Source organism: Numida meleagris, chromosome 1 (genome assembly GCF_002078875.1).
Source record: "Numida meleagris isolate 19003 breed g44 Domestic line chromosome 1, NumMel1.0, whole genome shotgun sequence".
Taxonomy (NCBI): Eukaryota; Metazoa; Chordata; class Aves; order Galliformes; family Numididae; genus Numida; species Numida meleagris.
The window spans coordinates 109,918,677-109,945,429 of NC_034409.1; the positions used below are offsets into that span (position 1 = coordinate 109,918,677).

Genomic DNA, 26,753 nt, shown 5'->3' on the forward strand with positions numbered 1-26,753 from the left:
AAGTGGAGGCCAGTGATGAACGGTGTCCCTCAGGGGTCCATCTTGGGACCTGTGCTCTTCAACATCTTTATCAACAACCTAGACAGTGGGATTCAGTGCACCCTGAGCAAGTTTGCAGATGACACCAAGCTGAGTGGTATAGTTCACAACAGAAGGAAGGGATGCTATCCAGAGAGACTTGGACAAGCTTGAAACGTGGGCCCACATGAGCTAAGTGAGGTTCAATTAGTCCAAGTGCATGTTGGTGCACCTTAGTCTGGGCAATCCCAGATATGTGTACAGACTGGGAGAAGAACTCACTGAGAGCAATCCTGTGGAGAAGGACTCAGGGATCCTGGTGAGCAAAAAGCTGGGTGTGAGCCAGTAGTGTACTTTTGCAGGCCGCAATGCCAGCTGTGTCCTGGGCTGCATCAAAAGAGGAGTGGCCAGCAGGGAGAGGGAAGTGATTGTCCCCCTCTGCTCTGCCTTCATGAGGCCCCACCTGGAGTGCAGCATCCAGGCCTGGGGCCCCCAGTGCAAGAAGGATGTGGAGCTGTTGGAGTGGGTCCAGAGGAGGCCATGAAGATCATGGGAGGGCTGGAGCACCTAACCTATGAAGAAAGACTGAGGAAGCTGGCCTTGTTCAGCCTGAAGAACGCTCTGGGGAGACCTCATTGTGGCCTTTTAGTACATTAAGGGAATTTATAAAAAAAGATGGAGAGTGACTTTTTTACCCAGTTTAATAGTGATAGACAAAGGAGGAACAGTTTTAAACTAAAGGAGGTAGATTTAAATGTTAGGAGGAAATTTTTTACTCAGAGAGTGGTGAGGCACTGACACAGACTGCCCATAGCAGCTGTGGGTGCTCCATCCCTGGAGGCATTCAAGACTAGTATGAGGGAGCCCTCGGCAGCTTGATCTGGAGGGATGGCACCAGCTGATCTTCAAGGCCCCTGCCAACCCAAGTCATTCTGTGATTTTGTCTGCCTGTTCATAACTTTTCCTTGCAGATATGGCCCAGTGTTTCCCACCTCTTTTCCTGGATTAATACAATCAGGATTTTAGCTGTTAGTCAGTATATGTATTTTTGAGAGCTGCTCTAAAAATAATGCCTCTTATTTTATTATGTTGGTCCACAAGGTCAGAAGCAGGTGTTGGTGGTATGGCAGCAGAGGTTGAACCTTCCTACCAGTATCCCATTCTATTTTGTTGCTGTGTGACAGATGGCAGCAGAGGAGCAGACTGACACAATGGTGTCTGACATGGAAGTGCAGGTGAAGCAAAGGTGTGTCACTGAATTCCTCCATGCTGATAAAATTGTATCCATAAACATTCATTGACACTTGCTGAGTGTTATGGAGACCAGCCAGTGGATGTAAGCGCAGTGAAGCAGTGGGTGGTACATTTCAGCAGTGGTGCTCGAGAGCCATGCAGATTTTTTCAAGCACGATATTCAGGCCCTTGTTCATTGCTGGCAAAAATGCCTAGCTAATAGTGATGACTGTGTTGAAAAATAGCGTTTTGTTGCTCAGAATTTTCTCTATTAAATAGTGTTAATGTGCTCTTCACATCTCTTATAGTTTCCATGGAAATAAATAGGAGACATTACTTTTGGAGCAGCCTACATAATATTGTGAGAAATACTGACCAATGCAGAGTTCTCTAAGTTCATGTTTAAATCTACTCAGCTTGAGACAAGTACCATGCTGAATCAATGGATATAAAATAGATGGCAGATTTGAATTTGGTCTTTGTTAGACTTTTTGCTGTTCATTAGTGATTTATTTTCAGCAGCTTTAGAATTGCCATTACAGTTGCCAGAGAATAGGTCCAAAATTCAAGTTCTTATACTGTTTGATGAATTATGAGAATATTCAGTATAACTCTGGCATTTCTAGCAGCCTTTGTGATTTAGAAAAGGGATAATATTGCACCCGTACCTTCAGTTATTTGGTTGTCATTAAATAAGCACAGTTATGTGCTCTGCGTAGTTGTTTTGCATAAAAAAACCCACAAATTAAATAATACCTTTTGAGCTGTAAAAAAAAGCTTACATTTGACAGTACTTAGAAAAATCATCTTTCAATATTTTTAGACTTCAAGACTTCATTGCTAAAAACTTCGAAACTTTTCCCTGGTGAAATACTCTGTGCAGCCTCCAGAGGTCCCCTTTACTATATTTGTTTTGCAAAAATCAGTGACTGTGTATTGGTCATGATAACTTTTATTATCCAAAAACAACGTTTAGCGTGACAACTTTACTGATTATTGTAGATAAACAGGAAGCTTTCTCTGTGGTTTTCTTGCACCGTGCTGTAACTTGTGTATTTTCAAGTTAAATATTTATAAGAGCTTTTTGGCTTTTCTATGTGGCTCTTAAGCTTTTGAGAAAATGCAGAAGTAGTAAAGCAAAAATAAAAATCTGAAGCATGGTGATAAAGGCAAAACTGTTGCACAAGGTAGATTTTCTTTACTGTAAGCTGGAAAGCTTTGTCTCCAAAATGAATTTCTTTCTGGTAAGGAACATTCTTAGGTTCCCTGTCAAGTATTTTCGTCAGACTTCTAATGTGTTGTTGACAATAGGTATGCTGACATCTTTACCTAGAAAAGTTTTTGTGGGAGAAACAGCAGGTATATTTTTCTTTTAAAAGCACACAGTCATCTATATCTGTGGTTTGAGATATTCTGAAGTAGTTGACTTTGCTTTTTTAATAGGTGCAAAGGTGTACTATCCATCTCTATTCAAACTTAAAGGAACCAGGACTCATAATTTACAGCAAAAAGCAAGATTAATTCTGAAGGCAGCATGTAGCAAAATGTGCCTTTCTGGTGTGTTTTAGGTAATTGATTCAGCTTACAAAAATATAAAAGCAAACCCTAGCACTTTTTCTTCCTCATTTTATATCTCATTTTTCAGTTGCTTGATACACAGTCAGCCATTTTTCTTCTGTTCTTATTCTTACATCTATACTTAACGCTCTTAATAATGGAGTCTTAAATGTTAAGGCTTCTTTCACCTTCATCCTTTCTTCTCGACTGTTCCCACCCTCATGAAGCCTGTGAACAACTTCTATACATTCATTTTTTCTATCTATTAATATTTACAAGCAGTGAATGGTAACAGTTTTGTAGCAACTTCTCTGTTTTCTTGGATTCCCTTGGCAGGGTGCCCTCAGTAATTGGGAATATCTCTAAGAAATAGAAGAAAGGCTGGCAGAAGATTCTCAGCCTTACAGAGAATATGTTGAAAATATATTTAAAACATCGGTTTCTTTGTATGCTTTATTTATGCTGTGCAACAGATCTCCTTCTACCCACCCTGATTCTGTATGTGCTTTCAGAGAGAGCATTAAACTAAGGTGTCCGCACATAAATTTTCCAATTCAAGGAATAATGTGACTCTTACTTATTTATCAGTAATATATGACTCAGTAACGTAAGTTGTATTTCTCTCTTGTAGTTTTGTTGACTGATATTGTGAAAGAAGTTGTTCAATTAAAGTTTTCAGATTTGGGCTATAATTTTCTTACCTCATAGAGGATACCAATTTGCAAGTTCCAAAGGTAGTAAGAGTGAGTTTCAGTGTAGAAACAAAAATTGGTTATTCAAGTCAGGTACAATTGGATATGGTAATAATTCAAGTTATTAGCTTGTTTCTGGCACACAGTTTTGTTCTGTGGCTTATGCTATTCGGAGTCTTTAAAGTGTGTATTGTACAAATACAGCATCACAATCAGATTTGCTGCTTGTCATAGGAAGAAGGAGAATAAAGAGGACGGAGTCTGGATTATTTAGCAAGTCTCTTTTTGTATTTTATTTTGCAGTTCAACTGAAGATTCAATAAATTACTGTAGTTGGCCCTCATCGCTTAGGAAGCGTAGCTAAGATGAGAAGTAACAAATATAGTAACGCTACTGAAGTGACTAATGATAGGATCACCTGAAATGTCACATTGTAATTTTCAGCAGAACTCCCAAGAGCTTCAAGATTTGTTGCGCTTCACTAATAATGGCTTGCAGCACCTGCCATTTACCCTCAGAAGCTGGTAAAATTGATTTCAGAAAAAAAAATTAAGATTAAATATTAAAACATAGTAAAAGTGCCCATGTTTGGATTTTGTTCAGTAGTAATTGTTTCCTACGTGACAGCACAGTGTAGTTTCAGATCCTGTTCTGAGCCAATTGATGCTTCAGGCCTTTGACATCTTGTAGCACTGATTTGCACACTTGTGAAAATCTGTAATGAAGTATTTTCACTTATTTTGTATGTGTTTTTTTTTTGTTGCTGTTGTTCTAACTGCTATTCCTTTAATGTCAGACTCTGACAAAGAGGGTATAGTTAGTTATTTCTCTTTCCCCTTTTACATGCCATACCTGGTGTTACGGACTTAGTGTGTCCTCTTTCAGGTTTCTGTTTCTGAGCTGAAGAGTTTGTTTTATGTATTCTGCATAGAAACTGTACCATAGAAACTATGCAATGATGTCTTCTAGTTTTTCCTCCTAATTTTAACAGTGTATATGCTGTTTTATTGCTGTTGAGCAGAGTTGGTCTCTTAACCCTTTTTAGGGTTGATTACCCTGAATATTTATGTACTGCTTATAAACTTTGTCATCTCCTTACTCTCATTCATTCCAGGTAGTATTCAACATATTTGTAAATGAATATATTTGGATATTCTTGAGTAATGTCCTGAAGGAAAAAAAAAGAAAAAATGTATTTTTTAAGCTTTATTTCCATTTTTTAACTAGTTCCAAAATAAGAAATAGCCTCTAACATTTGAAATTCTTTAGAACCTTTTGTACATGATCTTGTTACAGTTCATGTATGCCATTATTCCCTTTATCCTGGTGCTTCTCAGTACTACTGGAGAGCCCCTCTGCTAGCTCCTCTGTAACAGCACTGCTAGAACTGATTTTATGGTAGATGATTTTCCTCAAACCCCTTATCTACCCAAGCTTGCCTAATTTTATTAGTCTTTGTAGGTGCTGCAGTTGCCTAATACAAACACTGAACTGTAGCTTCTGAAATCTCTTAAAAGTTTTGGGTCACATATGCTTTTCATTCCTTAAGCACAGAGGTTAATTAAAGTGAAGTAGTACGTGGTGTAATATGCAGTCCTGGGAATGTATCACTCTTTCATGTTTCTTCTAAGTTCTTTTTTTAATCATCTGTTGATTATTGAGCCATATTATACATGGCTCTAGTCTACAATCTGTAAAGAATGTCTGTAATGCAGAGCATACTTCCTCTTAAGAATATACTTAATAGCTTTCACTATTAAAATTGCAACAAACAAGCCTACATAATAGTGTTCACGTAGTGGACCAGAATGAACCAGATAATGAACCAGAACTTGCTGTACTGTAGTGACATTTTCCTGTTGCCTTTTCATGAATTTAGTTGTTTACAAAATGAAGTTTTAGTAAGCAAGTAAGTGTTAAATAGTTTACTAAAGCACGTCTGGAATACTAAAATGTTTTTTTGCAGTAGTGTGGTGTCCATGAGTTGTAATCTTTTTGGTGAATGTTCAGGTTTTTTTTACCTTACCATTGTATTTTGATTTGACAAAGTGTTTACACCCCCTTTCTGGAAATATTGTGCTTTAACCCAGCAGGTGTTTCAGTCCCATGCAGCTGCTTACTCACCTTCCCCCACAGCTGGTGGAGATGATGGGGAAGCTAAAAATGTCAGAATTCATATTTAGGTAAAGACAATTTTACTAGGTAAATCAAAAGCCACACATGCAGGCAAAGCAAATCAAGGAATTCTTTTGCTGCTTCCCACTGGCAGACAGGAGTTCAGCCACCTACAGAATAGCTCATTTTGCCTTACTGTTTCTGGAAAGATGAGTATCATCACTCTGAACATGCCCTTCTTCTGCTTCTTTACCCCAACTTTTATTGCTTAGCATGACACCATATGGTATGGGATGTCCCACTGGCCAATTTGGGTCAGCATCCTGGTTCTGTTCACTTCTTGCTTCTTATGCACCCTCAGTTCCTCACTGGCAGGGCAGCATGAGAGTCAGAAGAGTCCTTGACTCCATACAGCACTGCTTAGCAACAAACAGAACATTGGTGTGTTGTCATTTTCATCACAAATCCAAAATGCAGCACCATACCAGCTACTAGGAAAAAATTACCTCTATCCCATCCAAAACTAGAGTACTGAAACTGAAGTAAAACCACATAAAAATTAAACCATGGTGATAACCTTGCGGAGGTGAATTTTATACTTGCTTTGTTCAATAGGAATTTTATAACTAGCTTCTATAAAATGAGAATATTTTGCTGGATTAATAAAAATCTGCACATTTTGTGATAGATTAGGTAAAAAGCCACATGATCTATTAGAGAAGTTACTGATAATCATATTAATATCAAATTCTTTCAGCTAAACTGAGCAATATTGTTTGTATGTGTTAAGCATAATAGAATCTTCTTTTGCAGAGCTAGTATCTAACATCTAGTATCTAAATAGTTCATCTTTCTGGATTCTCATGCTAGGCATGTAAATTGTTCTCAGTATAAGTGTCTATTTGCATGTCTTTTGGTCTAACAAGCTCCACCTTCAGCCCCTCCTGTTTTAAACAACCTTACAGTTGAAAATTTTACTTTGCACCTGAATCCATAAACCTGTAAGTAGACTAGGTGACTGATCCTGAACAAAGATCAGAGCTGATGCTTTCAGTGTTCACAACAGCTAATTTTTCTGTTCTGCTCTGTATGCTCAGTTTTTTCCTAGTTGAAATACTTTGTGTAGCTGAAGCCACCAAATTTGTTGTTCGCATTTTTTAGGAAATCCTAGCTAGCTGAAAATACTCATATGTCATCTCTCCTTCGCAAATTTCCTAAGCAGTGCTTAACTTTTCCTCAAGTACTCAACCCTGAAATTCATTAAAATGTTGAAAATATAATAAAGGGCTTAGGAGGCTTGAATATTTTAGTTTTGGTATTTAATGAAGTGAATCTTCAGTAATTATAACTGAATCAATGGCAGCTGTGTTCTTTACCTCATGTTTGAGCCACATATGTTGCTAAATTCTCAAATATTTCCTTGCAAAAAATAGTTCTGCAAATGCAGTTAAATGCTGATCTCTTTGAAACCTGTTAAAGCAGAGAGTACATAAAGTCTTTAATGATTCAGATAACTCTTTTGAATAGGACGCATTACTTCTGCAAAATGCATCTGTTTATATACACAAATTGCTAATATTAACATCTGTATACAAGATTCCTTATACAGGCTCAAACCACTTTGTGGAAATCTCCCCAAAGACTTAGTGTTCCAGGTTAGTCCCACAGTAGGTGTCTGAGATAACTTGAAGGAAGTTTCCTGTTTTGTTTTCTCAGATAAACAAGAGTGAAGTACTTCTGAGAAGTTGCTTCTCGTTTTCACAAACAGAAGTAAGACTTCTCATTTTGTAAAGGGAAGAACAAAACAAGGTTCATATCCATTCAGTATTGTATTTGGTGTATCTTAAGTTGATGTCCTGAAGTGACAGTGAGAGGAGGTGTTATCTCTTTACTTGATTAAGTCAGGCTTCTTCTTTACAGAACTTGAGTGCGGAGTGATAGTAGATAATCGCTCTTGTGTATATTGTCCAAGTTTTATTTCTGAAGTACTTTCCAGAGTTACACTTGAATCTCCGTGAATTCTTCTACAAATAAGTTGGAGTACAGTCTTACGTACACTGCTGGACATTAGGAAATACATAACTGGGTCTAAGCAGCTGTTAAAAGATGAAAATATGAGCATAACCTCATTACATGTGTGAATTATTCCCTTCCAGTAACAAGATGGATTTTGTAACTGTGATGTAATGTAGACAAATCGGAAGATGTGGTATGGAACAAAACATATGGTGAAAATAATGAGTACAATGAAGGAATTCCTTGCTGTCTTCGTATATTTTGCTGCATTGGGAAAATTAGCTCTTTTCCTTGAAATTTTCAGTAGGTTCTTGGCGATTTTAACATACGAAAGTATCAAAAGGAGAAAAACTGTCCAAAAAATGATGACAATAATATAATTTAAAACTGCTTCTGTCATTGCATTCTTTTTATTCCGATAATGAAAGCACAAGGTAGAATTGCTGTCCTCGCTTCTAAAAAGAGATGGTGCAACTACTAATAAAAATCCCATTAGTGCAAGTGCCCATACAATGCAACAAATATGTATACTTCGAGTAGTAGTTAACATCTTAGGCCGTTTCACAGACTTATTTATTTTTACATAACGATCTAGGCTAATTAGTCCCAACAGTACTATGCTGATGTACATGTTCATGTAAAATAGAGTTCCTACAATTTTGCATAAAATCCGTCCAAACATCCACGTGTTCTTGCTAATGTGGTACAGTATTCGGAAGGGAAGACAGAAGATCAGCAAAAGGTCTGCAATGGCTACATTTAGCAAGTAAACTTGGATGGAATTCCTTTTCTGGTGAATGCACAGGAATGCAAACAGGGCTATAATATTTCCAACCAATCCAATGACAAAAATAACAGAGTAAAAAAATATGAAAGCAAATGACAGTGCATCGTCTTCTAAGGAACAGCTTGCACTGCGTTGAATTTCTGTGGCATTCGTGGCTAGATCAGTTTGGTTACCCCAAAAGGCTTTCTTGTGTGGAAGAGTGGTCAGTAAATCAGCTGAAGGCGTAGCCATTTGTGAAGATTTTCTTATCTGTTCTGTTGGGATGCAAAGAGAAATTGTAAATATTAAGTCACCGCAGGAACACTGTTACTCTTTATTTCATACAAAGTGTTTATGTAATATAAATAGCACTGAGTCAGCGCTAGTATATTAGTTTCTTTTTAATTATTTGTATCTTTGTGTAACGTTAGGTATTTTTTTCCTTTTGTGGAATGTTTATAAATCAAGATTATGCAAGGAAACTGATGTTAGCTTGAAAACTCCATTAATTCAGTAACAGATTGTTTTCACATTTTCCCTTGTTTTCGTTAAGTTTTTAATGTCTCTGAGAGTATATTTTTCACCAGGAAGGTATAAGCTGGAAGATAAAAAATCAGCTTTGACTGAAGAAGGAAAACCAAAAGAAAACACTCGATCAGTATAGCAGAACAACAGTTAACTGTTTAGAGAGGTAGTTACAAGGAATTATTAGTAATACATTTTTTTCCCCTAAATTTGTATGCCATAACATTAAAAGATTATGTAAATAAGTTTATTTAGAATTTTTTTAAAGAGACAAGCTAAGATTCTTCTAATCTGAAAAGAACTGTAAAATTTTTTTTTGGTACTCTAAATGCAGATCTCCGGCAACAGTAATAAGGAAAAGAAACATTCTGTCTTAAAAATGTTGATATAGGTAAGGCAGTAAAAATTGCAACATTTTAGATAAAAAGCTCAGTAAAAAGTGATGTACATACATAATCTGAATTATTGAGAGGATATTAATAATAAAGTATTATAACATCTCATGTTGGCTGATCTTAAAATTGCGTTAGATGTGGGCAGTATGTTCCAGTTTTACAAGTACAGCTGTCTTTTCATATTAGCCATTTAGTATGGTATGGGCTAAAAGTAATTATAAAAATTTTATCTGGTTAAAAAAAATACGGTACCTTCAAATACACACTGAAACCTCTCTACTGTTTTAAATGTTATGTTTATGTTGCTTTTTTGTAAAAAAATGCTTGACATCATGATTTGCATAATTAGTTACATCTGTTTGGTGAATGAGAACTGGGAAAAAAAAATCAATTACATTGCAGATAATTGAGAAACATAACTTCTAACTATCTTTAAAGTTTTGACATCTGTAAGTAGGCATGCATACTTAAACTTAATATTTAATTACATGCCAATTAATTGCAAAGGTCATTAGTACCTTTGTAATAAAAAGAAATTTTAATAAGAATTTGTTTTATCATATCTTAAGTATAAAAGAAGTCACTTACCATTTGTGTTTTAAGAACTTCTGCTGATTTTGAAAACCACTGCTGAAGAGAGGGAGGAGTAACGTGTATGCATGTCCTCTTATTAGAAAGCTAGAGTGCCAGTTTCTCTATGAAAGCTTGAGAATCAGCTGACGCAGTGCAATTAGCTATAAGGGGAAGTTTTACTAGTGTTGCAACTATTTTTTAAAGATATTTTTAAGTAGCAAAACCCAACTTATTGGAAAGATTGATTTTGCTGTTAACCTGGACTTTGCTGTGTTGAAGTTATATCATAAAGTTTTACTGAATTTCACTCTGAGTTGGAGATTGGGATTTTTTTTCACAGAAACTTTGTTTCTCATGACCAACCTCAGTGGCTTCCTTTTTGGTAAACAGTTATGTTGATACGCTATGTCTTGATAATTGCATGGAAATAGTATCACTTCTTCAAGATTAAGCGTAGGGTGAAGAAAAATGAATACAACAGCAAAGTGGCGTATTTTCCTTACCCTGGTGTAGCTCTCATCCATCTACCTACCAAACTGAGAAATCTGAGGTTGATTTTCTTTCATTTTGAATAGCAGTGATGATACATAGGTCACTCTGAAAGTAATGCCTCCTATTTATTTGCATGAGAACCACATCAGGTGCAAAGAACACAATAACACTGTTTGATAGAGAAAATTCTCAGCTACAGAACACTGTTTTTCAACATACTCACCACCATTAGCCATGCATTCTTGCCAGCGATGAACAGGAGCCTGCATGCCACGCTTGTGAAAATCTGCACCTGTGGAGGTGACCCAGTGTCGCTATCACTGCTGCTGAAACACACCTCCCACCACCTCACTGTGCTCACATCCACTGCTTGGTCTCCATAAATGTTCAGCAAGTGTCAATGAGTGTCAATGGGTACAATTTTTTCTGCATGGAGGAATTCACCTTTGCTTCATCTGCTCTTCCATGTCAGATGTCAGTGTCTCAGTCTGCCCTTCTGCTGCCATCTGTCACACAGCAACAAAATGGGACTAAATGGAACTGAAGGAAGATTCAACCTCTGCTACCATCCCACCCACATCCGGCTGTGATGTTGTCAGCCAACATAATAAAACAGGAGGCATTACTTTTGGAGCATCTTAACAGTTTCAATAAGGCAGAAGTGAAGTAAAATACTCAGAGATAATACCACCTGGTAATACTATTTCAAATAGGATATAAGAGATTTAAACTTACATTTTTAAATTGCATATTTAAAAATTGATTCTAGAAGTCCTAGTATGAGGTAGTGTAAATTTAATAACTCAGGAATACTGTCTTGACTTGGTATTTTCCTTAGTATTTGAAATGAGATGTTAACATTCCTAACATATCATCTGTCTGAGAATTCAGCTTGTTTGGGACTCTGCAAATTTCAGTTGGACTTTTAAACCGCTCAGGTTGATGTTACTATGTTGTCATAATTTCATACTGATATTTAATAGGACCAGAAGCACTGGGAAGATTTGTTCATGTATTTTCTATCAAGTCTTTATAGTCCTGTCACAAAACCTGAGTGCTTTACTATAACAGCAAGTGAATGTTAAGGAGGCATCAAAGGTAACAGTTTGTGACTCTCAGTGAGTATATAGATTAGACTTCAGGTAAGATAAGGTTTTATAGTCTTCTAATGTGATAGTTACAATTTTCAAAAGCCTGAGTATTAGCTGTAAGTGTTTTACAAAATGGTCATCAACCTAAATTAAAACCATATAATACAGGTAATGCACACAAATAACGCAGAAGGAAATTGTTTATGAATTCTTCCACAGCTTGATTAGTTGTCCATGCAGGGAGGCTGTAATTGTGCTGTTCCAGATTTGAGCAATTTAGTTATGTTACCTCCAGAAGCAATTTAACCTTAGATCATCTGCATAGTGTGCTGCTGAGTTCTCTCAGGTTCTTTGCAGGAGGACAAGTGTAAAACAAAATCAAACTTAAGGCAGCACATACTTATCTTCTTAGAGAAAAAGGAAAAAATCTCAAGATACAGGGTAACCTATTTGGAGCTCCTTGTTTTGCAATGTAAGCAGTAACATTTTCTCAAGAAGTAGTGTACAGACAGATCTGACATCCTTTTAAATAACAGAGCTGATCGTGCAAAGGCAGGCTCTGTGCAAATGTAGATAGTCATTCTACATTAATTGCAGTATTAAGTACTATATTTTATGTTTAAGTAGACTCTGTTTGTTGCTTCCTCTCATATCAGTCACCACTCTTCCAAATAATGCCTTTATTGTATTTCTATATGTTGCATCTTAATATTATTAGTGGAAAAACTGTAGAAAATCAAAAATACGGATGACTTTGCATGGAGTGCAGCCAGAAACCTGAACGGTTTACCCTGTAACTTAATAGAAATATCACAGTGAGGTTGTTTCTATGCAGCTGGAAAGTGATCCTCAAAGAAGGCTCAAAGAATAAGATCACACGCAATGTGTCATAGGGCAGGATGTATCTACTGAAGAACTAGAACAGTGTAAAGCATAAGAGTGAAATGTAAAAATGAAAACTAATACCAAGAAAGAAAATGTCAGCATTCGTTATGTCCATGTTGTTGCAATTTTACTTTGTGTTCCTTGTGAGTTCTGTTAAGTCCTGAAATGGTTTTGCTATGCCTAGGACAAGTGAAAAGGAAGCCAATGGAGAGGATCTCATTCCAAAAATATTACAAATCAAGAATTTCTTTAAAAAAAAAAATTCTAACTTCTGTTTGCAAATTTTTGACAGTGAATTCTAAGGTGCCAATTGTACTTCTCAAATAACATAATAATTTGCTTTTTCATTGTTGTTGTTTTCAGCCACACTGTGTACTGCTTGCCTCAAAAGAGAATTCAGCCCCGGTAAAGCTTGGTGGCTTCGGGGTAGCAATTCAATTAGGAGAATCTGGGCTAGTTGCTGGAGGTAAGAAACTGTCCTTCAAAGTTATATAATATTACAGAATTTTTACTGCAGAGTTCTGTGCTTCCAACATAGCCTGGGCTGCAAAACAAGGACTCTAAAATAATCTTTTACTGAAGACTTTGTTAACAATGTATGTACACAGGTATCTGAACTGCAAGAACGTACTACCTTGTGTGTACATATACTGAGTAGTAAAACTCTCTAAATGTTTCTCAGCAACAGCTTACAACATTTTGATCAAAATGAAATAGAAAGATGCAAATTTTTTTTTTCATACAGTCCTTGGCAGAGTTAGTCCATGCTTGACAAAGCACACAACATAAAATGCCATCAAGATTGAAATGTGTGTCAAAGCAATTGACTGAAGGTTTAGTACAGCATCCTTAATGCTCCCATATGTTTTTTAGGCAATTTGTCCGTATACTACACTCTGCTTAATAGCACAATCTTAACTAGCTTTCACACGTGATTCTTTCCTGTGTTTTAATATTTCATTGTAATTATTGCATAAGACACCAATATCTTGATAATGTATATTTTTTGACTGTGTGTTTTGTTTTCTGTGAATTTTATTTCCTCTAGCTACCTTCCATATTGTTCCAGACAATAGGGTTATGCCCTAATCAGCCTGCACAGATGAAGACCCAATCAGTTTTCTGGTGTTTTCATTGCCAGAGTAGGAGACCACAACAAAAGATTTCATTAAGTTTGGGTGGCTTTTTTTTTTTTTTCAAAAGGGAGTAACTTCCTCTCAGTATGTCTCAGTATCTTCTTCAGAAACTCACAATTTCTTATCTAAACACTTAAAAGATCTCTGTCAATTTAGCTTTTATATGATTTTTTTTTAAATAAAAAGCAAATCCAGTTTAAGCATACCAACTTCTTCCCCACTCTTCCAGTAATTACAAGTACCTGGATATTTATTTTTACCTACAGTCCTAGATAGGGTTTTTTTTTCCTAAATAAGCTAATTTCTTTCTTTGCTTTTCCTGTTTCTCAAATGATACTTCAACCATTGCTTTTTTTAGTGATAGTTCCTACAATTTTGTTTATGATTCCCTCATTTTTCTTCTTTGTTCTCACTGAGCAACTTTTTCATTTTTTTCAGTTTCAGCTATTCTTTTGGAGCTAATCAGTTACATTGAACTTACTTTCAGACTACTAGCTGTCTCACCAGAAACCTGAAGTTCAATTTAGGAAAAAAGTCCTGCATTTTGCCCAGAATTCATCATATCCTTCTTTCCTGTTCTGCAACCCCATTCATCATTCATGTACTCAACTGTCTTGTAGTTGTCAGTGCTGGCCTGGTCCTTCCTTTTGTATGTAAAGTTTCTCATTCCTTTATAGTTCTGCTTGCAGTACTTAACAGAAGCTTCTTACTTTTTTTTTTTTTTTCTTAAGCCTCATCAGTGTAATACTTCTCTGTATGCTTATCTTTTTTGCCTGGTTTGCCTCAATCTCTTCCTTATCAGTCTGCTTTCATATTATTTTTTCCTCTCTCTCAACTGTCATTTCCAGTTTGTAGTCTTTTCATTAGTATTTGTTACCTTCACCTTCAAATTCATCTAAATTTAGGGATACCTAGAGCATTTGCACTTGGTTTATATGCCATATAATATTTTAATTCTGCTACTTGTTTCTAGTTTTCTTCTTGGCAAACTCCTTATCTATTTCTTCTGATCTTCCATTCCAGTCTTCGTACTTCAGACTATATCTGGCAGTTCTTTTCCCTTCCAGAGTCCTTCCTGAAAGCATAGTACTAGACACTCCCCTGTACAACACTTGCAAGATTTTATTTCTGCAACTGTACAGTAAGGTCCTATATGTATTATAGAAAGATTAATGATACTGCCTATACTGGGCTATAGGTTTCTTGTAACAGATTGTTTATCAACATAATTGTTTAAGTTATTGCTATGCCCTACATACAAATTCTGTTTTGTAGTAAGTATAATAAGAAATTAGACACTACTCATTTGTTGATTTTCTCCTGAATGAAATAGAAACCTGCCCTATGGAAAACCTTGTTAACAGTATAATAACCAACCTGTTTATGATCACATTCTTTTTCTAATTTTTAGTTTTAAAAAAATTGCTTCTGCTTAACATATTCAATTATTTCCCCCCCAGCTTGGCAACTCCCATATTTGATGGTTATTTTCAGCCACATCACATCAAAAAATAAATTTTTACTTAAATAAAAGCTATTACAAGATTAAGTTTCTCTTACTGTCCCTAAAAAGCACTATACTCCTAACTCATTTTGGTTTTCAGTATACTTTAAAACTCTTATGGTACTGTCTTATACATGCTGGAAATGCAATCCTTGCTTACCTTTCTGTATGTAATATGTATTACTGCAATATCTTTGCAGGATATATTCATTATTGGTAAAAATTCCTACGTAGATGATCCTGATGTTCAAGAAGAGAAATGCTTGGAGTAGTTTATCTTTTAAGACAGAGTAAGATAGCTTTCCTTTAGAAAAAGCATGTCCGCATTGAAAGTAGCGTGGCTGTAGAGAAGTTCAACTTCCCTTACTCTTGCATACAAAGCCCAGCCACTCAACAAAACTCTTCTGTGTCTGTGGTGGTCACTGTTTCTTGTGGCATTATTTTAGCCTAAAATAGGAGCTTCTATATCTAAAATATTTAGAGGTTACCAAAGCTTTATTTTTTTTCTTATTTTCATGCATTTGCATTTGTGCCATTTTTTTACTTATCTTCCCATATTGATGCACCTGTGCCTGACAAGATTGCGTGTAGCCCAAGACAACACACCATAGGATGGCATTTGCTCCCTCGGTTTCTGCCAAGCATTCTTTGTTAGGGTCAGCTTTTGCTTTATTTGTGACACTGGAATTTTTTGAACTCAACTAAACACAGCTTCTTCCAGTGTACATAAATTTGGGGGAAAAAAAAAAAGAAAGAAAACCAAACATTTTGGGGATTTTTGTAATAAAGTAAGTTCCAGGAATTGAAAGTAGACCAGTCTCAAACTTTTAACATATGTGAAAGATCAAGTTGTGCTGTTTAGAAGAAGTATAATTACTGTCTTCTTTCAAGCAGAGGTATATTTTACAGAAGTATAAATGTATCTCTCGATAAGATATCATACTAGATGTCATTAATGAAAATGTCTAGAATAGATTTTAAGAACATTACAATTAAATAGCTAACAACCCAGTGGGATTTATTTTTAAGAGAGTTTAATTATTACTAATCATGTAAAAATTTATATAGCTGGAACTCATTTTCCATAAGGCCAAAAGGAAAAATGTAAGGAAATACTTTCTTGTTCCACTGTGTATCCCCGTAAGTAGCAGTGCAATGAGTAGAAACTTTGTCATCTTCTGAGCTACAGGAAATTGTTTTCATGAACTATCAGTCTCAGAAGGCCTCTTTTTCTTGAAGTTCTTACGATCAGCAGTAGAAAATTTTGCTGAAGTATATTCATTTGAAGCATTCAAGTAGATACTTAAAGATGGAATTCTGCCAGTATACACTATAGTTAAAGATCATTGTAATTTGTAAGTGAAACTCTTCTAAGTAACAGGTTGGTGACATTAAGCAGTCCATGTTTTCATGGTTATGATGCAGTTGGAGTATTGGAACCTGAGAGGTCAGTGATTTAATAGAGCAATCTCACATTATAACTTCTGTCTTCTTCCTTAGACAATTTTTCTTTCAGAACATGACATGAATTGTCACAATATTTTCTTAACTAAATGTGATGGTGTCCAACTTAGCAGATATTAAATATCTTAGTCTCAGAAATATTAGCTAGTATATGGTATAAAAGTGTGAACAAACTTCAGTGGTGCCCATGCCAGGACAAAAGGCAGTGAGCACTAACTGGAATACAGGAGGCTACATCTGAACATCAGTACTTCTGAACTGTCTAGGTGGTGGGTTACTGGCACAGGTTGCCCAGTGAGACTGTGGAGTTTCCTCTATGGAAATCTCCAAAAGCCACCTGGATGGGGTCATGGGCAACCTGCTCTGGGTGTCCCTGCTTGAGCAGGGGTTGGAACAGATGGACACAGAGGGCCCTTCCAGACAGTGAATAAAAAGCTGTTGAATCTACAACTGCTATTTCCTTCACTTAGTGCAAAATAACTGTATATAGACCTAAATGGTATGAGGTTCTGTGCTCGCTGTTAAGTTTTCTTTAGCAATGGATAGTTGACCTATTTTACTTTTTCTCTTAGAAGCAAAATGTCACTGCTAAGCCGGTCCAGTATTGATTTTTACTGTTAGTACTATTAGTTAGCTCCCCTAAATTTCTTCAGAATTCTTAATTCTTAACTTCTATTAATAATTTCAAAGGTTCTATTAATAACTTTTGAAGTTATGAATAGAAGGACAGCACACAAATAACAAGTGTTCCTGGTTCTTCGTAAGGTGGCCTTCTACTACAGAAGTTATTACTAAAATGGCAAAGGAAGGCATTACCATAAATTTCCCTGCAAATAAGACCGTGGAGTTTGGGGAAATAATGTAAAAAAAAATAGTGTAAAATAATTTTCTCAGTGATTTTCTAAATACCAGTTTAAAATTGTATTTTTTTTATATTGGGGGTGTTGTCTAGCATTTTTTTTTCATCATCGGTGTCTGAATTATGCAGCAAATCTTTTTTCCGAGGACAGGTAAATGTTTGTGAACTGAGGTCGTACACTGGCATTCTTTCACTGAAATGAAAGTGTTTCATTCCTCTGCAAAGCAAGAACACTATTTCACTGTTTTTTATTATTTTTTTTTATTTTTAATGAAAGCTGTTGACCCTCTTCAAAGCTTTGCCACTGATAGAATTTGTTTTATTTAAAAGCTACAATTGAAGTTTATTATCTCTCAGAAATTCCTCTTCACATCTAGGTTGATTTGAGAGGACTTACAGGAGGCTAATGTGTTTAAAAGTCAGCTTAGATTTACTTCCTCCATGATAGTATTATGCCTGAAAAGGCCAGTGAATCAATTATTATAATTTTTCTGGATATCATGTGATCTTTGCTTATTCATTTTCCCAACACTAATGTCCGGGTGCCCAATTGTCTGATAATAACACATCTTTTACAATACATTTTCTTCAGACAGTCTTCTGTGCTGAGGCTGAATTGCCTGTTTTTTAATTCTCCCCATCTTCTCCATGCACCTGCTTTAAACATCTCTATTGTCTGGAGTAATGTGGAAAGGAATTAAAAGTAATAAAGTATGATCTATCTGATGTCGTGTGTGATTCTTCAATTCCTTCCACATTATTCTGGACATCCCAGTCTTTTAGAAACTTCTTAATTTAAGAACATATTCTTATTACACTATTGTGAGAGGTCAGATGGTGATGTTTATTAGTACCTCACATTTTTTTCCTAAAAATTATTTGTTCCAGTTGTTTCCTTATACATCGTTCAGATACTACTGCTGTTGAAAGACTCTTCTTCTGATATCTTGGTCATCAATCCCCTGCCTTAGGGATGACAAAATCTGATTGGGTCTCTCTATATACTCTTCTTCTTGTGGAAAGCATAGCCCTATTGTCTGGAATAATATGGAAAGAGTCATAGAAACTAAATTATCAAAGGTAAGTCAAAATTTATCTTTAGTGCTTGTGAATGATATCACATTGACAACATCTGAAGACTGAAGCTGTTTATGCACAGAAAAAAAAAATCAGACAAATTAGCAATTTTACAGATTTCTCTACTACCAATATGCCTCAAAACTGGTAGACAAAAAAAAACTTGTGTATAGAAGATGAGTAATGTCTGTGCCTGTTCAGACATTAAGCAAGTAAGCTTTATGCAAATAAAATCCTTTTTCATGGGGAGTCATTAGAATATATCCATGGGTTTTCTTACATCTAGAATAAAGGAAAGTGTATTTAAATAAGAAGAAAATGACTTTGCTTACTGTTTTGTCTCACCCTACTTCCAAAAAGATGGAAAGCTGCTGCAAAAACACCAAAAAAAGCAAGATTTCCTAAATCTTACACTGGATTTTGTATAAGATACAAGCTTTCTACTTAGTAACTATCAGCACAAGTGGTATTTGGTTTAAAGAGTATTCAGGAGCCATGATTTTTGCAAACTTTGTTGTCTGTAGATTTTGTTTATCCTGTTACTATTTTGTAGTTGCAAAACAAGAAAGATCATATCTATTTGAGTTCATATGTGCACTTCATTTTGCTGAGCAAAGTGCAGTAATATTTGCCCAGATACATTTCTAAAATAACCTCAAAATCACCATTTCCTCTTCTGATGAACCCAGCAGTTACTTGTCGTGAGGATGACAGCTGCCCCAGAAATGACCTTATCTTTTCTAATAGTTTCTAATATATTTTCTTGCATTTATTTTCTCATTTTAAAAGTGAATATTAAGGTTTAGTAGTACTGATTTTTCAGCATTATACAAAATAGCATCATTTTAAATCTAGTTATAGCAGGAGTCTGTTGGGTTCTTACAAAGCTGAGTAAAATGTTTCTTGTTGCTTTACTAGTCTAGTCATTCTGCTTAACATCAAGCAGTGCATTAAAATGAATTTATATGATATACTGGTTTTGCACCAGGGCAGTAAAGAGTCAGTTCTTCTACCTGAGATCTAAAGTTCTTTAACTAACTTCCAAGGGAGGAAAAAGTAGATTTGGGATATCTCTTACCTCTGACTTCAAAGCCTGTTGGAGTTTGTCTGTAAGACCTGCTGGGCATTAAGTAATGTGTAGCTTCACTTTCTAGTGGCATATGCTGAATGGGCATCAGATAAAGCAAAATGGGAATACTGAGATACCGAAAGGTTATAATTTGTCCAATGTTCCATTGAAAATAGAAAATGAATCTCAAGAAGCTGTTGCACTTTTCTTGTTCGGTTAGAAAAATATATGGAAAAAATCATTATATGGTGAATAATGAACAGTGCTGACAGTGGATGGGAACAGCGTAAAAATGCTTGCATGTTATGTTTTGTCTGCAATTTTGATTCGTGTAAAGTTGTGAGCTGTTTGCTTCTTGTTGATATTCAGTAGTTCGGTAAGTACTTTTGTATTTCCTAGCACTGTAGTCAGGAAGAGAAGTAAAGGAGAAAGGAAGTCTATCTGCCATCAAGACACTGCTTTCAAAATTTAGGGAAGCTGATTAATGCTCAATTCCAAATAATTATCCTGCTCTGCATGTATTTATGAGTAGGTTTGAATAATGAAGGATTTTTCTTGCTAATCAATTTCTGCAAAGCAATTTTAACTTGAAACATTTTACTAAGGAGAAAAGGAAGCAAAAAACATGTACTTTTGATAGTATCTTGACAATTTAAATTACTTATTTTGTACAGCCCATGATTAATTCAGGCAAGATGATGCTTAATATTTTAGAACTAAAAATGAACAGATGAAAAGGAGCAGGCTGTATCTTTGATTCATATTAAGAGATTTATCTTATATTTCCCAATTTCATCAGCACTATGTGCGTCAACACCAGCATAACCCAGAATAGTGGGTTGGCCTCAGCAAAGGGCCAGCCTCCCTGGGCTGAGGTCAATCCATCCTTTCTGCCTCTCTTTCTTCTGCACACTTTTCCCCAGCTCAAGCGTGGAGGCTTCCTACAAGCTGCAGTTTTCCCAGATAAGCCTGGTCCTGCATGGGTCCTCCATGAGTTGCAGCATGGGTATCTATCTGCTCCACTGTGGTCTTTTCCACAGGCTGAAAAGGAAACTTCTGCCCCAGCACCTGGAGAACAGCCTGTCCTCCTCCTTCTCTGACCTTGGTGGCTGCAGGGCTGTTTCTCACATGTTTTCCCTCATTCATTACACTGCTGTGCAGCATATTTTCTTGAATGTGATTTCCCAGAGGCTCTGCCAATGTGGCTGACCACCTCAGCTTCAGCCAGCAGTGAGTCCATTTTGGAGCTGGCTGCAAGCAGCCACATCCTGCATGGAGGCAGCTACTGATGGCCTCACAGAGGCCATCCCGGCAGTCCTTTACTGCTAGAACCTCACACCAGCACCCAGTAATGTATTATATTGCTCATGTAGCATGTGTTGCTGCTAAATAGGCTTTTAAATCACAGGAGAAAATGTGGGGCCAGTAGCTGTTTGCCAAGGACACATCTCCTCAGAAAAAGTTGTTCTGTTGCTAGGCCTTCTGTCCGTAGGCCTGTAGTACAAATGCCGTATATCACTTTAGGTTAGGGTTCACTTCTCTGATAGTACACAGTCATTTTTTAAATACGTTCATCCCTGCAACTGTTACTTCCTTATAACAGAAAAATGGTCCCATGCTGAGAGGGATAGCGCATGATTACTGGACATACACATTAAATCAACTTAGATATTACTTGGTATTTAGACTTATTAGTTTCATTAGCTACTTGATACAGACAGCTCTATCTCCCTGAAGATTAATGCCTCTTTCAGATAGCTTTGTTTGTCCTTGTGATATCTTCTCTTCTATTTTCTTTTGAATTATCACTTTTCTCTTGATTTCCTAGATTCACAACAGCAATTAGAAAGCCTAACAGCTTCAGAGTGTATGTGTTTCTTCCATTCATAAAAAAAAAAGATTTTAATAACGGCTTTATTACCACTAGTGTTTGTTTTTTTACCCTGTGTAAGAAAGGTTACACCTGCTCCAAAATTGCAGATGGGTATATCTGAACCCAAATGCCAGGAAGTTTATTACTGAAATAAACAGGACTTGGGTAAGCCAGGCTGCCTTGTGATCTTGCACGAACGATGCCTTTGATGTACAAAATTTTCAGCCTGTGGTACGCATACCACTAATGTCACATGAGTAAGTGAAGCTATATGCAAATACTTTCAACAGGCAGCTGTTGCTTCCTCTGTACATATGTTGCCTCATACAGAGGTTGAAATACTGAAACACCAATGACAGAACTTTATGGAAAAGTCTTAGGAAACTCTTACGGCTAGATAATTATAGGCACATGGAAAGAAAGAATATAGAGTTCTCAGCATGCTTAAGCATCTGAAGCATACTGGATATGTGTATTTTCACTTTTCGTTCCTTTCCTTGTCCCCAAGTATCCAAAAGAGAGAGACTTTGGGTCATCCAGGCAGATAATTTTTCCTCTTATACTTGTGAACTTCAAAAAAAACTTTGAAGTTTATCAGTTAGGCTGAAAGACGGGCATAAGCCTGTACATTGCATATAACCAGCAAGAAGAATTGCTGGTCTTTCCCCAAGTCCACTTGTCTTTATACACAGTAAATATCCTTTGTCTTTCTCCAGTGGTATGGGAGATGAGCTAGACTGCAGCATCTTAATATTTAACTTCTTTTTCAGCCTGTGTAGGAACTACCCTTTCACTATCACATCAGTCTACACTGCATAGAATTTTCAGTTTGCCAGCCTAGCTTAGTGGCAAGGTAAAACGCTTTCGTCACAGATTCCTAGAGCGGGGACCAGTTTTCAGCACATAGTTAGATCATATTGCTGCTTTAGATTTCATAAAGGAAGGATGATATTTAGTAAGCTAATGCCAGATAGTCTCCCAGGTGTTTGTTACCTGTGCTGTGACTTAGCTAACTCACATTCAAATGGTGTGCAAGTCAAGCAAGACAAGATTCTCTTTACAAGAAAACACTGAATACAGTAAATGCCATCCTGACACCTGGGGTTCTCCAGACTGTGTTGTAAACTCCTGGCCAGCACAGTGGTTCTGTAGGAGCCTGTGAAGTACCCTGTAGTATTGTTAAGATAGAATAACATAAAGAAAGTGATACGGGTGGTAACAATTTGCTGATTGTGATTTTTTTTTTTCGTTTCTGTTAGTCCGTGGTCAAACCACTGTTGTCCAAAGACTGTCTTGTTCGTTAAGCATCGGTGATGACCTAATCATTCAAAATGTAATGCCTTTGCAAATACTTTGCTGTGAAAACAACCATCTTCAGATTGGGAAATATTTATGAGGAGAGATAAAACGTTTCTTGCTTTTATTTGTTTTAACGTGTAATACAGCAGTTGAATGAAGTAATTCTTATCAGTTTATCCACTCAAAAGATTAGTTGATACTAAATGTTTTATTTCCGTGGCTGTACATTCAATACCAATCAAAAATCAGAAGCGGCCCAGTACCTGACTGTGTGGCAATCATTGAAAGCATTAGTTGAAACACATGAGCATTATCTTTTTATGTGTAGGAAGATACTGTCTGCTGCAAATAAATTAACAGCATCTTGCATTCATGTTGACAATGTCAGTAGGTAGCTAAGGTTTGGGCAGTTTAGCAGAGCAAACTATGGCCTTGCCTGATGGAGGCAGCTTTTTCAAATAAGCAGTGTAGGTTAGAATTATTCATTTTCTGTATATGTGCGCTCTGGATGCGTAATTTCTATTTTCAAGATTGTCCGCACAGATGGTTCTACATTTATATGCCATGTTCCACTTGAGAATCTTAGTGCTTTTATGTAGATGTTGTTTCACATTTTTTGGGATAGGATAGGATATTATTCAATTTGTAAATGCATAAACCAAGCAAAAGAGAACTTAGCGATATTTCTCACTGGGTACATTTAATAAACTCTTAAGGAAAAAATAATAAAATGTTAATCTATGAAAAAAGCTTAAAGTGTTCTTTATTTCCATGTTTGGCACATATTGCTTTCACTCTGTTTTTTTTTTTATTTCCATTTAGGACGTGTAGGAACACCTCATTTTATGGCCCCAGAAGTGGTGAAAAGGGAACCTTATGGGAAGCCTGTAGACGTTTGGGGTTGTGGTGTCATCCTTTTTATCCTGCTAAGTGGTTGCTTGCCTTTTTATGGAACCAAGGAAAGATTGTTTGAAGGCATTATTAAAGGAAAATACAAGGTAAATGACAGTATATCTGAGTCCTTTTCCAGTGAGATGAACTCCGCTTGTAAAATTTTGGAAGTTGATTTTTGTATTTAGCCTGGCTTAAATGTGAATCTTGTAGAAAGCTGCCTGTGTTGCACAGGGAGAGATGATTCTCTCTCTTCAGTCTGTTTGTTTGTACTGTGTTCTGTATCACTGCTAGGAATTAGAACACAGGAATATTTACACAGAGAAAATAAGTGGGTGCAACAGTTTGCTTCTAATTGTACCTTGAACTCAGTAGGACTAAATAAAGTTTAGGTGTGAAGTATTATATAGTATGTGTTACATTCATGTTACAGATCATTTACATTTTTACCAAAATAAAAGAACTATCATAAAGGCTGATGATCATATTGCTTTGATTTAAAACAAAATGAATGTTACTGTGAATGCATAGTCATTTTTCTTTTTAGTACACTTAGAATAAAATGCAACTGACTATTCAAAAGGAGCCACTTGCAGCTGAAAGCATATTGATGTCCATGCAAAAAAAGCATGCTTCAGAAGGTAGTCATCCCAGAGCTGCTATGGAGAAAAATTTTAAACTTCAGCTTCACTGTTTTTGCTGCTTTTTATACGATCACGCAGTTCTGCTCTGCTTTGCACGAAAGGTCCTACATGATCTGTGCATTAGCAGAGAATGCGTGGCAATTCCTAAGACTGCCTGACAGTCTGTAATGGGTTTCAGGAAGTTGGGTGTTTTTTTTAGTAGTCTGCTAAAGTGTGACAGCTGTGGCACTGCACTTGGTCAAGAGCACAATCTTCATTCTTGAAATGTTTTATTCCTATTCCTAGATACAGAGAGATTTCTTAATGGTACTAGTTTTTGAATTTCATAGACCTGTAGACATTCCAGTTCTACTCTGTGGAAGATTTCCCTATGTAATCTGTCAAACAGCTAAAAATTTTTGGATGCTTACAAGTTATTTTTTTATTTATTTATTAAAAAAAAGTCATGTCTGGAACATTGTGTCTTCTCAGTTCCCTTTCTGTTCCTGTTTCCACAATTATATCCCTGTTCAGTGAAAACAGTGTAAGCATTTCAAAACCGTCTTGCTACAAATTTGCAATTGTCTTCATTTCATTAGAGCTGAAAAAAGAAATTACAAATGACAAATATAAATGTGCATTTCATAGCCGGATAATGTTCCAGAGTGGTCCAACCTAAAGCAATATTTTTTTGCTGCAGACTGTTTTTAAATAAAGCTGACTTATTTAAATGAGCAGATTAAATTATTGAAAAAAGGCTGGATATTATTTTGAATTTTCATTTCATAAAACTAGCAGTGTACTATCTAAATAAAACTTAAACTCTTCATAAATTAAAGAAAATACTAGAAGTAGCTTAAGGATAGAATCCTTCAGCACAGAAAGACTTTTCCTACTTCAGTATGGTTTTACTGAGTTTCCGTCTTGACATGTCATAAATAGTTGGACACAAACCTACATATATATGCAGTATAAATATATATTCTAAATCATCTTTCTCATTGTTTTATAATACCAACTCCTGTTAAATCTCTATTATGTACTTTACACAAATAGTAGATTCTGTTCTATGTTCTGGTGACTAATTAAATTTCTTTTTTTCTTGCTTGTAATCAGATGAATCCTCGGCAGTGGAGCCATATTTCTGAAAGTGCCAAAGATCTGGTACGCCGCATGCTTATGCTGGATCCAGCAGAAAGGATAACAGTATATGAAGCACTGAATCATCCCTGGTTGAAGGTAGTAAAACCAGCTGTTTACATATCAGTTCCTTCTTAAAGGGATAAAAAGATTTGTTTGTTTAAACTTGTCAAAGTAGACATAACATTATATAAGATGTGTGATAATATGTTTTAAACTCTTTGTGAGATTAGAGCCTGAGTTTTTGGTAATGTCTAACCTTGAACCCTTGTTTAGACAGAAGAGCAAATTTACTTAGGCATCTTGGACAGCATCGGAGCGTAAAGGGTAGGACTAGATGAAGCTTGGAGAAGGTATTTGTGTGTCTTTCTGTGGCTCACAAAGCCCAGAGGAGTGATTTCTGATCTCTTCATAGGTCCATCCTATCTAAATCTCTTTCCTGTTATGCAACATGTAGCTATGCAGTGTATTACACTACTTAACTACTTGCTTTATTAATTAGATTCCTGAAATGTCCCACTAGAGTAAAAAAAAAAAAAAAAAGAAAAAAAAAAAGTATGTAGCAGTAGGTTGCTCAAATCTGCTGTATCTACATAAAATTACATGGCGTCTGGTAATCAAATTATTTTTCAGTGGTGGCAGAATTTAAAACACAATTTGAGCCAGAGGAAGAGTAGTTACTGGACAATGAAGATTAACAGTAGAAGCAGGAGAATATACACCTAGCTTCTCAGGAGTCCCATTGATAGGCTGTGCTAAACATTGGTGTTGGAGATTGATGGGTGTGTTACACATTTAAAAGGTAGCAGGTACTGGTTCGGAGCATTGTATTTTCTTTGGCAGAACCTGATTAATTCATTATTTTTCTTTTTTACCCTCTATTTATTTTCTGTAGTGTGAGCCCAAGGTAAACATAGTCAAAATGTCATTAACTTTAATAGGGCACTCATTTTGAAAAGTCGGGATACTGATATCTGCTTCTGTTTTGAATTAGACAAATATTGGGGAAAAAAAAAACTGGGAATTACAATTTGGTATGATTTTTTTTTTCCCCTCCAAGCAAGCAGTCTAACTATTGGTGAATAAAGTTGTTTTTCCCACTCTCTGCTTTCCTTCTGACTCTTGCATTCCTAACTACAGAATGATCTAGTTTATAGAAAGGGGACAGGGATGTGCAGTGATCAGGAATAATACTAGTTATGGCACCATTCTGAATATTGGGAGCTGCAGGTTCAAACCTTTCCACCCAAGAGGAGATAAATTTCTATCTGTTCAACTGAGGCATAAAACTGAATCAAATGTTTCATAGAGCATAGGAATGGACACCATGTTTGAGAATCCCAAATAATACTGCAGTTAACACTCCTTTAATTGAGTCTGTAGTAAACAGAGGTGATCTGTGTTTGTCTATAATTTGACTTTTTCTCACAGGAGCTTACCTACATTTAGATGCCAAAGCA

The 26,753-nt window shown here is 36.2% G+C and overlaps 2 protein-coding genes across 9 annotated transcripts in view; one reads left to right on the forward strand and one right to left on the reverse strand.

The window, feature by feature from the left end:
* CASK (calcium/calmodulin dependent serine protein kinase) overlaps nucleotides 1–26,753 on the forward strand; it is a 206,662-nt gene that overhangs the window by 104,394 nt on the left and 75,515 nt on the right. For 6 of the 7 annotated variants that reach the window (XM_021407417.1, XM_021407442.1, XM_021407408.1 and 3 more), the window contains exons 6-8: nucleotides 12,722–12,824; nucleotides 23,462–23,637; nucleotides 25,270–25,392. In XM_021407417.1, coding sequence (XP_021263092.1) covers nucleotides 12,722–12,824; nucleotides 23,462–23,637; nucleotides 25,270–25,392 — 402 coding nt within the window. Of the gene's footprint in view, nucleotides 1–12,721; nucleotides 12,825–18,264; nucleotides 18,402–23,461; nucleotides 23,638–25,269; nucleotides 25,393–26,753 lie in introns of those variants that run through there. The other variant, XM_021407460.1, reaches the window with a different exon arrangement.
* GPR34 (G protein-coupled receptor 34) lies at nucleotides 4,692–10,791 on the reverse strand. Of its 2 annotated transcripts, none has more exons than XM_021407473.1 (2): nucleotides 10,606–10,791; nucleotides 4,692–8,672 (listed from the first exon to the last, which is right to left on the reverse strand). In XM_021407473.1, exons 1-2 carry the CDS (start codon nucleotides 10,649–10,651, stop codon nucleotides 7,504–7,506), a joined length of 1,215 nt encoding a protein of 404 aa, XP_021263148.1. In that variant the 5' UTR covers nucleotides 10,652–10,791; the 3' UTR covers nucleotides 4,692–7,503. The 2 variants fall into 2 exon arrangements, with proteins under 2 accessions (XP_021263148.1, XP_021263155.1); XM_021407480.1 differs by lacking the exon at nucleotides 10,606–10,791 and adding an exon at nucleotides 9,906–10,157.

Bases quoted from the DNA above. Each gene is read 5' to 3' on its own strand.
- GPR34 (XM_021407473.1), bottom strand. From the start codon at position 10,651: ATGCAGGCTCCTGTTCATCGCTGGCAAGAATGCATGGCTAATGGTG. The intron at 8,673-10,605 runs GTGAGTATGTTG...GCATCCCAACAG, and splicing joins AGAATGCATGGCTAATGGTG to AACAGATAAGAAAATCTTCA.